The 14345-nt window shown below is 43.5% G+C and overlaps 1 protein-coding gene across 1 annotated transcript in view; it reads left to right on the forward strand.

Moving 5' to 3' along the window:
• Window positions 1-1616: 1616 nt before the first annotated feature.
• Window positions 1617-14345, forward strand: part of LOC107112941 (interferon-inducible GTPase 5-like) — a gene marked incomplete at both ends in the record, with an annotated part of 33848 nt that continues 21119 nt past the window's right edge. The window contains 4 exon segments of the mRNA XM_015414150.1: window positions 1617-1682; window positions 1685-2018; window positions 2835-2848; window positions 4109-4117. Coding sequence (XP_015269636.1) covers window positions 1617-1682; window positions 1685-2018; window positions 2835-2848; window positions 4109-4117 — 423 coding nt within the window.

Raw genomic sequence — 14345 nt, forward strand, 5'->3', positions numbered from 1 at the left:
ATGCATTGTTGAATAAGCCAGACATTTTTGTAAATGCAGCAATATTGCAGAAGCACACAGATTTGAAACAGTTTTTTTTTTCTTTCAGTAACCAGTTTCTAGCAGTACTCTGTAACTCCCTCTCTCTCTGCGGAGAATGAGAGATCAAAATCCCCATCAGAAAAGTTTTTTCAGATGTCAGAACAAAACAACAAAAGGCTTCCCCAGAAAACTCCAGGATCAGATTAGAACCAATATCAAAAAGCTTTCCCAAATAAGACAACAAATCAACAGACAGTTATTCAGAAAAAAACCCCCAGCAGGAACGTACCAATCTCTATCAAAGACAGGAATGACAATTTCACAGAAAACAACGGAAGGCTTTTCCTCCATCAACAGAACACATTCTATAACCTGAATCTATGACACCCAGGTCCCAAAGCAAGTAAACCAATGGAAAGCCTTCCCAAATGCTCTTGTCAAGACAAGAGCAGGTTGGGGGGAGTTTCTGCAGTAAACTCCTGATTCCTCGTTTAAATTTGGAACCTTCCAACCCTTCAGTTGGAACAGAATCCAACTGTGAGAGAGTTGCTCTCACCAAACCTCTCTCCAAAAACAGTGAGAAAGTTGCTCTCACCAACCTTCTCACCAACAACAAGATTCACTCTCACCAAAACCCTTACCAACAAACAAGTCAGAGCAGTCAGAGTCAGACCTAATCAGACAGTCAAGACACACCACTCAACATTAAAACATCCCAGAGCCTCCCCTTTTATTTTTATTTTCCCACCCAGCGTGGCTCCTCTGCTCTCTAGAAAGAGCCTAACGAGGAGGGGACTAAGTCCCTTTGTTGTTATTTAAACCCAGAGGTACCTTAATTTGTTTAAAGCCGGCTGCTGAGTTCCACTCCACAGGACTGGTTCATATGAAGTCTTTTGCCAGCTCATCAGGGAACCCAAGGCCCTTACAAGCAGACTCGATAGCTCCTGGATAGCTGAAAGCAGCTTGGTGCGCACCTGAAGCATCGACTCATCTCACATGGCAGGAGTCCCCTGATCGTGGCAAATCTCGGTGGAACCTCCAAATTTGTAGGACAGAAACTCCGTCAAGGGTTGTGCTCCCCCAGCCCAAATTTTTTGTAGAAGGTGCCAGTAAGGCCAGGAGGCCTGGTAACAGAGTGGAAAGGGTTTTTATTTATTTGTAGAACTATCGGGTCAGTAAACAGGGAGGTGGCAACCCCTAGTGTAGAGGCCTTGTGTCTCCAGCTTCGACGAAGGTGGATGGAACTTGAGAAAGAGAGGGAAGAGAGGGCAGCTCAGAGAGAGGTGAAAAAAGAGAAAATGCTGAGGGAAGAGAGAGAGAGAGAAAGAGAGAGAAGAGAGAGAGAAAGAGAGGGAAGAGGGCGGGGCAGCACAAAGACAGCTGGAGCTGGAGTGGATGCGGATAGCGCACAGGTTTAAAATGGCAGAGCTGACAAAAGGCCCACCTTCACTTCCTCCAGAGGCTGACGTACCAGAGGATAGAAGGGAATATCCTCTGTATAAAGAAGGCTGGAGGGGAGCGTGGAAGGCAAATGTGCACAATTATTCCCAGGTAGCCAGGTTTGTGGGGAATGATGTGAGTCACCTCCCCCAAAGTAACACTATGGGATCTTCCAGGAATTGGGACTCCCCAGTTTGAACCAAAGCAATACTTGAAGAAGGTACTTTTTCGGAGTATGATTTCTTCATCATCGCTGCTTCAAATCGCTTTACTACGAATGATGTTCACTTGGCTCGTGAAATTCAGAAGATGGGCAAGAAGTTCTACTATGTGCGCACCAAAGTGGATGTCAATATAGATGCTGAAAGAAGGAAACCAGACTTCTCTGAGGAGGCATGCCTGGGAGAGATTAGGACATACTGCAGAGATAACCTGACACAAGCAGAAGGAAAATCTGTTCCAAAGGTTTTTCTCATCTCCAGGTGGAATTTGGATCTGTATGATTTCCCCCTCCTTCAAGAGACCTTGGAGAATGACTTGGATGATCTCCAGGGGTCGTTTCGTAGAAAAAGAGCTAGGGGAACTCATTAGCATAACTCATTAGCATATACCACACCCCCTGACATCACCGGAAGTGTGTCATAAGGCCACACCCCCTGACATCACCGGAAGTGTGTCATAAGGCCACACCCCCTGAAATCACCATCCCCCGCGATCCCCCCCGAAATGACCCCTGATGATCTCAAGAGAGAAATTTTAATTGCAGCTATGCCAGCTTTCTCCAAAGATCTCCTGAAGAAGAAGGAGGCTGCTATGGATGTCGTTATATGGAAAGTAGCCCTTGTGGCATCGGGGCAATTCCTGTCCCTGGCCTCTCTCTCGTCTGTGATATCGGCATCTTGGTTGGAACAATGACATATTTTTGCAAAGTCTTTGGCCTGGATGAAGGTTCCCTCCGTAGACTTGCGAACCGGGTTGGCAAACCCGTTGATGTGTTGTGATCAGCTATCAAAAAGTCCCCAATGGCCAGTCAAGTCACCAAAGAATTGGTGATTGATTTTTTGAGCAAGTCGTTAGTGTGTGGAGCAGTGATGGCGGCTGAATTTGTTCTTGGTTTTGTACCTGTGTTGGGATCTCTTACTGGTGGAGCACTTTCTTTTGCAGCAACGTTCTACATTCTGAAGACCTTTCTGCATGATGTTAAGGAAGATGCTGAGAACATCCGGGCAAAAGCTGCAGAGTCCTGCGACAAGGAAAGGGCCAAGACGCCTCATGTGGAGAACTGACTGAGGCAAACAGCACAAGACATTCATGCAGAGGACAAGGAACCTCAACTTCAGGACTGATTCTAGGTATCATACCCACATTGGAAGTCCTAGTCGGTGGGGTGGATCTTTTGGAGCCCCATTCTCCCTCCTGAGAAGCTTCTGAAAAAACTGAAAGCAAATCCTCAGAACTTTCAAGAACAGATGTTAAGCATAAGAATCCCAACTAAGGAGGCTCCTGACAAGAAAAGCTGAGGCACCAAAATTATTAGTAATGGTCATGCACTATATATTTTTTCTGAGGTTATTGATATTTTCCCCGGAAATCTTAATTTCAGGTTGTGATTAATCCAGGCTGGCATTTTGCATGATTTATTCTGCATATCTCTCCCTTATAATAATTGAGTAGTGGATATTTTTTCTGAGGTTATTGATATTTTCCCCGGAAATCTTAATTTCAGGTTGTGATTAATCCAGGCTGGCATTTTGCATGATTTATTCTGCATATCTCTCCCTTATAATAATTGAGTAGTGGGTTCCAAAGTTCTAAGTTCTAAAATGCCCGCCTTTAGTGTATGGAAGATTAAATTGTCAGTCAGAAGACGCTGGCTGGGTTGACTGGCTGCTTTGTGCAGTCCCGCCCAGTGTTTCAAGGTCTTTTGCATATGGAAGCTGATTCAACTACTTCTGTTCATCTGTTGCCCTGGTCTGGGTGTCCCAGGCTAGCCTGATCTCATCAGATCTCAGAAGCTAAGCAGGGTCAGCCCTGGTTAGTCCTTGGATGGGAGACCACCGAGGAAGCCCAGGGTTGCTGTGCAGAGGAAGGCAGTGGCCAACCCCCTCTGTATGTCTGTCCTGAGCTGGATGGTCCATGCTAGTCTGGTCTCAGATGCTAAGCAGAGTCGGCCCTGGTTCGTACTTGCACGGGAAACCACCAAGAAAGGCCAGAGCTGCTACAGAGAGCAGGGAACGGCAAACCATCCCTGTTTCACCACTTGCCTCGAAAACCCAATGGAGTCGCCGTAAGTCAGCTGCCAACTAGATGGCACTTTGCACCACCCATTCAACAAAAGCCCACCAATCCCACAATTCCGTACTCTTGAAGGACTCGTTCGGCCTCTTCCCGTGCCTACGGATCACGCCCGACACAGTGACCTGCCACTGAAATGGGGCAGCTAGCTTTTGCAGAAGGCAAAGGTACGTCCCGGTTTCCAAAGTGTGCCTCCGGTCTTTCTGCAGAGGGTGCCGGTTTCGGAATCCCAAATAAAGCACAGCGATGCCGGTTGGATGCAATTAAAAGGTGTGAAGTGGAGGGTGGCCCTCATGCCAACCGGGCGGGGCTCCTGTTCCCACCCCGAAAGGGGTGAAGGAACACAAACCAGCTCCCGAGAGTGAACTTTCCCCGGCCCCCGGCTTCGTCCACAGTGAATCATTCCGGATCCTGCACAGCCTGCCTGAACTCCTGAGTTAATATTTACCTCTCCTGCCGGGCACTTCTGAGGTGGCTTCCAGCCAGATCATAACAACTCCTTCCTCTGCCTCCCCACGGCGAAGCGGCACGCCCCTACCCTCCTCGCAGGGTGACCTCAATCCAGAGGGAGGACCGGACGGGCCTGTCTCTCGCCGTGTGGCGCATTTGCATGCGTGGTTCCAGAAAGTCTCCTGGCCTTGTGGCAAACGGCGTCTGTGTGGGCTAAGAAGAGAACAAGCCAAGGGCTGCGCAACCGGCACATTCTCGGAAGCCCCCGAGCAAATTGTTCACATGCAGATGAGGCAGGAGGGTGGAGGAGAACCTGTTAGCACTGATGAGGTCACTGACTGGAAGAGTCCAGGGAAACGTGACCCAAGTTAATACTTCCCTCGGCACCCCACACACCTTAGAGCACGGTTCCCCCAAAAAGATGTCCACCGCTACCTCTCTTGGCAAACTCTGAACTTTTCAGAAAGTGGACAAAGCTTATTACGGGCTTTTTGTTGTTGTTCAGTCGCACAGTTGAGTCCGACTCTTCGCGACCCCATGGACAATCTCCCGCCAGGCTCTCCTGTCTTCCGCCGTCCTCCGAAGTTGGCTCAATTTCATGTTCGTTGCATCGATGACACTGTCTAACCATCTCATCCTTTGCCGTCCCCGTCTTCTTTGGCCTTCAATCTTTCCCAGCATCAGGGTCTTCTCTAGTGAGTGCTCCCTTCTCATTTGGTGGCCAAAGTATTTGAGCTTCATTTTCATTATCTGGCCTTCCAGGGAACAGTCAGGGTTGATTTCTTTTAGGATTGACTGATTTGTTCTTCTTGCAGTCCAAGGGACTCTCAAGAGTCTTCTCCAGCACCATAGTTCAAAAGAATCTATTCTTCTGCGCTCGGCCTTCCTTATAGTCCAACTCTCGCAGCCATACATGACTACTGGGAATACCATTGCTTTGACCATGCGGACTTTTGTTGGCAGGGTGATGTCTCTACTTTTTATCATGCTGTTAAATTCGCCATCGCTTTCCTCCCAAGGAGCAGGTGTCTTTTAATTTCACTGCTGTCACCGTCTGCAGTGATCTTGGATCCCAGGAACGTGAATTCTGTCACTGCTTCCATGACTTCCCCTTCTATTTGCCAAGCAGTGATGGGGCCGGATGCCATGATCTTAGTTTTTTTTGATGTTAAGTTTCAAGCCAACTTTTGCACTTTCCTCTTTCACCATCAGCAAGTGGCTCTTTAGCTCCTCTTCATATACTGCCATTAGAGTGGTATCGTCTGCATATCTGCGGTTGTTGGAGAAATCAAGGAAATGTCCCATGCAAAGCTGGCCATGATAAAGGACAAAAACTTTAGGAACCTAACAGAAGCAGAAGAGATTAGGAAGAAGTGGCAAGAATACATAGAAGAACTATACAAGGAGAACAGCAACAACAACAACCATATATTGGAAAGAAAAGGAAATAGGATTTCAGTTTCTGATTGGAAGCCCCACCTCCACACTTTAAACTAAAACTTGAACTATATGGTCGAGTATATGCTCAAGATCCTACAAGCTAGGCTTCAACAGTACGTGGATAGAGAACTGCCAGAAGTACAAGCTGGGTTTCGAAGAGGTAGAGGAACTAAAGATCAAATTGCCAACATTCGCTGGATTATGGAGAAAGCAAGAGAGTACTAGAAAAACATCTACTTCTGCTTCTTTGACTATGCTATCTGGCCTTCCAGGGAACTGTGTGGATCACAACAAACTATGGCAGGTCCTTAAAGAGATGGGAGTACCAGACCACCTCACATGTCTCTTGAGAAACTTGTATAAGGGTCAAGAAGCGACAGTTAGAACTGGATATGGAACAACGGATTGGTTTAGCATAGGAAAAGGAGTACGACAAGGATGTGCTGGCCTGGATTAATAACAAGTGGGAATTAAGATTGCTGGGGAAAAGATCAACAACCTCAGATATGCAGACGAAACCACTCTAATGGCAGAAAGTGAAGAGGACCTAAAGAGCCTCTTGCTCAGGGTAAAAGAGGAGAGCACAAAAGTGGGCTTGAAGTTCAACATCAAAAAAACTAAGATCATGGCATCCGGCCCCATCACTCCTTGGCAAATAGAAGAGGAAGTCATGGAAGTAGTGACAGACTTCATGTTCCTGGGATCCCAGATCACCGCAGACTGTGACAGCAGCCATGAAATTAAAAGACGCCTGCTCCTTGGGATGAAAGCAATGGCGAACCTAAACAGCATGATAAAAAGTAGAGACATCACCCTGCCAACAAAAGTCCACATGGTCAAAGCAATGGTATTCCCAGGAGTCAAGTATGGCTGCGAGAGTTGGACTATAAGGAAGGCCGAGTGCCGAAGAATAGATTCTTTTGAACTATGGTTCTTGAGAAGACTCTTGAGAGTGCCTTGGACTGCAAGAAGATCAAATCAGTCAATCCTAAAAGAAATCAACCCTGACTGTTCCCTGGAAGGCCAGATAATGAAACTGAAGCTCAAATACTTTGGCCACCAAATAAGAAGTGAGCACTCACTGGAGAGGACCCTGATGCTGGGAAAGATAGAAGGTCATAGAAGACGAGGACGGCAAAGGATGAGATGGTTAGACAGTGTCATAGATGCAACGAACATGAAATTGAGCAAACTTCAGAGGACGGCAGAAGACAGGAGGGCCTGGCGGGAGCTGGTCCATGGGGTCGTGAAGAGTCGGACTCGACTGTGCAACTGAACAACAACAACCATAGTGGTAAATAAAGACACTTTTCTGTTTTCTTCCCCCCCATGCAATAATTTTTATTAAATTTCTAATGAAAAAGATAAACAAAACCACAAATTACAAAGTGCATAGGGTTCCGTCTCACAATCATTCACCTTATTTAGAATTTCTTCTCTTATTTTTTTGCACCTATCAATTATTAAATGAGTTAATCTTATTGTTTTATTATACTCAGTTTTTAATAAAGTTCTCAATCCACTTATAAAATCTTGACCATACATCTTTAAAGATGTTATCTCTTCTTCCTTGTAGTAATAGTCTTAATTTGTTAATTTCAGCTATTTCCATTAATTTGTGGATCATATCTTCCTTTGATGGCATATCTTCTTTTTTCCACACAATGGCATATAAAATTCTGGCTGCAGTTACGATATGAGTAATCATATAATAATCTAACTTTTTATACTGTTCTGGTATTACATTTAACAAAAAGATTTCTGGTTTAAAAGGTATCTTAACCCTATTATTTGCTGTAACATTCCATGTATCCCAACCCAATATTTTTTACTTTTATCACATGTCCACCAAATATGATAGAAAGATCCAACTTTTGCTTACATTTCCAACATAAATTTAACATGTTAGGGTAATATTTAGCCAATCTACCAGGTCTCATGTAACATCTATAAAACATCTTGTAAAGGATTTCTTTGAAAGGCTGGAGGGGAGCGTGGAAGGCACACTCTGGACCATTATTCTAGGTCAATATTATATCCTATGTTTTGTGCCCAAGTAATCATTGACACTTTAACTACTTTGTCCTCCACTTTCAAGTCTAATGGTACCGTATATAACTTTTTAATAAGTTTTTCTTCCGTATTCAATAGTATTTTATCTAACTATCTGTTTTTCATAGAAACCCATATGTTTATCTCTGGCACATCTGGATTCCAGTTGGATCCTTTCCTACCATGTTAAGGTCACTTCTTGTTTCTGCAACATCTCTTGTGTTTTTAGATCATTCTTACTGTGTAATAATTCTTCATATCTCCCCATTAAATTGTTCGTGATTACATTGGGATTTGTAAATGCTTTCAGGGGAGCTACCCATTTTGGTACTTTTATGTAAAACAATCTTTTTATCTCTTCCCTTTTCAGTAGAGAGGCTCTAAGAGTATGTTGCTTAAAGTATGTCTGTATATTTTGCTTGTCATACCATAGAAAGGCATGCCAGCCCAATAATAAATCATGTCTTCTAGTTTCAGAAGTCTTGGATTTTCTAAAATAATCCACTCTCTGACCCATGTCAAAGATGCTGCCTGATAATATAAAAGCCAATCAAGTTGTGCAAAGCCTCCTCTTTCTTTCCTATCCTGAAGAGCTTTTAACTTAATTCTAGGTCTTTTTTGTTGCCAAATAAATTGTCAAACGAGTTTTTCTAGCTCTCTAAAGAAGATTGGTTTTAAAGTATAGGAATAGTTTGAAAAAGAAACAAAATTCTGGTAGAATATTCATGTTAACAGCTGCAATTCTTCCCATAAGGGAAATTTGTATGTCCTTTCATTTTTCCAGGTCTATTTTAATTTCTAAGAGAAGTTTTGAGTAATTATCTTGTAGTAAAGAACTACATCTATTTGTCACAATTACTCCTAAATATTTTATCTTCTTCTGAATTTCAGAACCAGATATCTTTTGTGGTTGTTGATTTTGGTTTGTGGTACAATTTTTTGTCATTATTTTTGTTTCCTTGAAATTAATTTTCAGACCTGTTAATTGCCCATATTCTTGTAGTAGGTTTAAAAGATGTATCATGAACTGTAAGGGTTCTTGAAATATAAATACTAGATCATCTGCAAAAGCTTGTAATTTAAATTCCTCATATTTTATTTTCAAACCCTAGATTTATGTTTAATTTGTTACTGTCTCATTCAATGTTTCCAGGGCAAAAATGAAAAGTAGCAGAGACAAAGGACAACCTTGCCTAGTTCCCTTTTGAATATCAATCTTTAGTGTTAGGTCTCCATTCATCGTGATTCTAGTGTGTTGCTTATTATATATTCCTCGAACCATAATATTAAAATTTTCTCCACACTGTGATGCTGTTGGTTGCTCTAACAAAGTCCCAAATAATATTGTCAAATGCTTTCTCACCATCTAAAAATACCAACACCATCTGTTTCCCTGGGTGTGCTTCAGAGTATTCAAGTACATTCAAGATAACCCTTGCATTGTTTCTTCATTGTCTTTTAGGTAGAAACCCAGCTTGATGAATTATTTGCCCAAGAACTCTTTTAAGTTGAGAGGCTAGGATGGATGCATATATTTTGTAGTCTACATTCAATAAGGAGATTGGACGATAGTTCTTAATTTCCTTCTCATTTGTATCTTGCTTATGTATTAAGCCTCATTCCAAGAGTCTGGCATGTTTTTCTTTTGAATAATATTTTGTATTGTATATTTTAGTGGAAGTATTATTTTGTCCTAAATTTTTGATAAAACTCAGCTGGTATTCCATCCAGACCCAGGGTTTTCCATTTTTTAAAAAAATTAATTGCCTCTGATATTTCAAAGACAGAAATTGAGTCATTCAAAATTTTCCTTTGAGTTTCAGCAAATATTTTAAATGTTTTTATTATTTTAAAAAAATCTTTGATTTTTTTTCTTGATTGGCATCTTGTTTGCCATATAAGTTTTTATAAAATCTTTTGATGATCTTTTTCAAATCCTTAGATACCATTTTTTCTTCTCCCTGGTCATCTCTCAAGATTTGTATGTCTTTCCTCCTTTTCCTGTCTTAGTCTATAAGCTAGCCACCTCGAAGTTTTATTTGCATTTTCAAAATAGTTTTGTTTTATATAAGTAATTTTTTTTTGCTATTTCCTGGGTTAAGAGACAGTTCATTTGATGCTGTAAAATTTTTATCTTTATCCTTATCTGTTCAGATGGCAATTGTCTTTTCATCCTTTCCTCCTGTTTACTTAATGGAAGCTCTTTCAGGTGTTCTGACTCAGTGCACCAAACATCCAAAGGGTCCCTGGGGAACTGTGGACATCCTTTGCGGGTTTCTTGTCATTTGTACAGTGCAGACCAAGGAACACAAAGAACAACAAAGGTGGCTCAGCTCAAAAATTGAGAATGTTGCTTAAAAACTCCATGCTACTTAGAAGCTCTTCTTTGTGATATCTTTTTTTCCCACTTAGCACTGCAGTACTAAACCTGGGTAGATCAATAATAGTGATTATTGATCCCCTTTAGCAAAGCATTGCCCCAGTATTGATCCCCTTTAGCAAAGTATTGCCCAAGGGGAAGCATGGGTGTGCTTTTGAAAGTGACAATATGTGCAGTTCTTGATCACTGGTTCCTCATTTTTAGGCATCAATCCTCTCTTCATCCTCTCTAATCTCTTCTAATCCTGAGAATGGTTTTCTGGGAATAAGCCCCACTGCAGAGACCTGAGCAGGACTGTGAGTAGAACTGCATATGACTGCATCATTTTCCTGGTTCATTCCTCTCTACAAAAGGGGAAGTGGACCAACCAGCTGGATTAAGACCACCTAACAGCTGCGAGAGCTGGACTATAAGGAAGGCCGAGCGCCGAAGAATAGATTCTTTTGAACTATGGTGCTGGAGAAGACTCTTGAGAGTCCCTTGGACTGCAAGAAGAACAAATCAGTCAGTCCTAAAAGAAATCAACCCTGACTGTTCCCTGGAAGGCCAGATAATGAAACTGAAGCTCAAATACTTTGGCCACCAAATGAGAAGGGAGCACTCACTGGAGAAGAGCCTGATGCTGGGAAAGATTGAAGATCAAAGAAGAAAGGGACAGCAAGGGATGAGATTGTTAGAAAGTGTTATTGAGGCAATGAACGTCAAATTAAGGAAACTCTGGCGCACGATGGAAGACAGGAGGGCCTGGCGTGATGTGGTCTATGGGATTGCGAAGAGTCAGACTTGACTGTGCGACTGAACAACAACAAAACAGTAGATATACATGAATTTAGAGCTTAGCATTTGCTTTTAACTAGGTGGGCTGGAGGGCACTGGGAGAAAGTTTGAATTCTAAAGCAATATGACTGATTCCTGTTATGTTATAAGTCTTTACTTGTTTGAGCTGTTTTGCTTGACCTACATCCCAAGTTTCCTGATGCTTCCATGTTTTGAAATGGCTTTGGTGTTCACTTGTAGTTATCAGACTTAAACCTTTTAACCTTCATTAATACTGTTTCCATAATACTTCTACTTATCTTACATACGGTGTTCTGTAGTATCTAGTAATTTAATTCATGTAAACCATTTGATAGTTTGTCCTTATTTCGGCTTAGTAGCTTGATCATTCCATTCATCTCTTATGTTTTGCATATTTGTTATGGGAAGACATTTCATTTAATCTCTTCATCTATATTGTGCTTTAATAAACCAGTATAATTCATTTCACCTCAACTGTTGAGTCCTCTTGTTGGTTAACCAGTGGGTGATAAGGGACCCAAATGTACCCAGTCATGAAAAAGATTTGAAGCACATCACCCAATGGTAGGAATGTGCTAGCACACACATGCACATTCCTTTGCACACTCTCGTGTTGCAGGTGAGCCCAGAGACCCATCTTAGAGTTTCCACCAGTGCTGCAACGCTCTCATTTGTGGCCTGTAAGGCTGTACTGAACATTCCAGTATGTACAGGTGTGATGTGTACAGGTTGCCAACTCCAGCTCAGAAAATTCATGGACGTTTAAGGAGCTGGGTTCCTGGGGAGGGTGAAGTTTGGGAAGGGGTCTGGGGAAGGTGGCAGAGTGAGGAATGCAATGCTGTTTTGTGATGCCACATCCTGTGAAGCCATTTCCAGGTCAAGGTCAAGCTCTGTGACACTTTCCTTCCTGTGAGGTCACATGCCTTACTCGGGGTGTGCATTTGGACAGACCTCAAATTAGCTGTTTCAGGTCAGCTCAGGGGCAACTGAAACGATGTAAAACTGTCCTGAAATTTCAGGAGCGATAAAAATGTATCTCCCAGAATTTCAAGGGTGTTTTGGGGAGGCACAGGAGTGGGGAAGGAAAGAGAGGGGGCCAGCTCGCTAACTGCTGATAGGTTGACCTGGCTTCCACTCATAGGCCTTTATATTTTAAAAGAGAAATGACTGAACCGGCCCTGGAGTTACTGTGTCGCTGTCATCCCTGTGGGAGATTTCTCGCTGCTGCCAGCATCTGGAGGGAGCAAAGCCTGCCCCTTCAGCAGCTAAATGGCTCCTGGTGGACTCCTGGACTCTTGCATTTACTCCCCTCCCTCCAGGGGCATAACTGGCAACTGAATAGTGTCACATCAGTATAAAAGTATAGCAATATATTCACCAGGCCCCCTGAATTCCCAGTGTTCATTTTGGAGAGCCAGCTCCTGCTGTGACCTTGGGTCCATCCCAAGTTCTCTCAGAGCTGTTTTCTCAAGGGTAGTTCTCGAGAGAGCTCTCTCTCAGCTTCACCTACTTTACAGGGTGTCTGTTGTGGGGAGGGGAAGGGAAAGGAGATTGTAAGCCACTCTGAGACTTTTTGGATAGTGAAAGGAGGGGTATAAATAGGGGAAGGGAAAGGAGATTGTAAGCCGCTCTGAGACTTTTTGGAAGGGGAAGGGAAGGGTATAAATCCAATCTCCTCCTCCTCCTCCTCCTCCTTTTCTTCTTCTTCTAAATAAAAGACTCTGGCTCCTCCCCTTGCTGCAACAGAAGGGGCTGGGGGTTCAGAGAACCTGGTACATATACTATTGTACTGTTGTATTGATATAATGCTATTTGATTGACAGGTTTTTTTAAAAAACGAAAAGCTCCCAGGTTGTTATGCCAACTTCTCCAGGAAATTCCTGGAGACCCAATCCAAGTTATCTACCAAGGAAAATTGGGTGTTTGTGGCTGTGCGTAAGTTCTATACCAGTCTATACAGAGGTCGGATGGCGAATGAGACGCTCGCTATATCCCAGGAAGTGAGACAACACGCTAGTCCTTAAATAAATGTTGTCTTTACTAAAGGTTTCTGCAGTCATACAAAATCGGAATCATACAAATTCATACAAGCTCCTTAGTTACAATAGTACATCAGAACAATTACAGCATAGAAAATAACAAAAGCATCAAAATGGGGAAGACACAATGGGGCACGGCTATACTCATCTGAGGTCCAGCTGAGGAAGAACTCTCCTCCTTGAAACGCTGGGCAGCCGAAATGCAGCAGCTCGTGAACTCCAAGGCACACAGGTAGGACCAGCCAAACCACGTGTGAGCTCTCTGGGTCGCGACTCCGGAGAACTTAAGTAGTAGAGTCACTTGTAGCACCTTAGTGCACTGCTATGGGAAGGGTGGGTTAACCAGAGAGACAAAGGAGAGTTTCTCCTTAAATAAACTCTTTTTGGGGCATGTGCTATCCAGCCATAAACTATCAAACCCGTCCTCTAAACTATCACTACTGGATGAAGAGGGGGTGACGAGGGAGAGACACACATAAGCAGCATCACCACTATACAGAAATACAAACATAAGCTCATATCGTTACAAGGTGCAGATGAGGAAAGACCCAGTGTAATAGCGAAACCTCACCCCAGTATCCAGGAGCCCACCAATCCACCCACCATTTTCCAGCAGTGGGGCGGGCTCTGGTTCCAGTGTGAGGGCAAATCCTCCACTGAGGACAATGTTGGCATGGTAAGTCTGGGTCTGACTTCCCCTCTCTCTCTCTTTCTCTCTCTTTCTCTCTCTTTCTCTCTCTCTCTCCTTGCTCCTGCTGCCTTGGTGATGAAGATGACAAGAATAATGGTCGTTTTGGATGCCCCCCCCACCCCCAAAATTACCCAGGAAAAATTCCCAAACGGGAAACCACACTTCCAGACAATCAAGGTAACAACAATTGTGCTCTTCCCCAAAATCTGCATCCAAAAATGTTCATGGAGATTTTGGAAGGGCACATCCCCATCCCTCACTGCCAGTTTCACAGCTGGCATCACTTCCCCATCACTTTTCCCTCCACCACACGTGACTGGTAAGTTTCGGACCTTCTCGACTTCTCCACTCTGTCCTCTCGCCACGGCTCATGATGGAGACGGAAAAAGGATTTCCCTGGGCTGTCTGGGATCTCCAACGCAGGGCAATTTCCTGCGAAATTGTGTCAGCAGCCAGACTACCTCAGACAATCAGCCTGGTAGGAGGCTAAAGTTGGTTCCTTATTCACACTTCCTTATTCATTCCTTATTCGTTACTTATTCGTGTAGTAGAGAGAGTGAGTTGGAAAGCTCTGAACCCCAAAATAAGGTCTGGACCACCACGTATCATATACCCCCACATTTACAGGACTCTCCCCTTCGAGGGGACACATTCTGTGTGCTGGTCCAAAGCACGGTTCTGGTGCCAGCTGCTCCAAAGTGCAGTGCCCCTAGGACAATCACATAAGCAGACACTGGAG

This window comes from Gekko japonicus, unplaced genomic scaffold, assembly GCF_001447785.1.
Source record: "Gekko japonicus isolate JY-2015 unplaced genomic scaffold, Gekko_japonicus_V1.1 scaffold5961, whole genome shotgun sequence".
NCBI lineage: Eukaryota > Metazoa > Chordata > Lepidosauria > Squamata > Gekkonidae > Gekko > Gekko japonicus.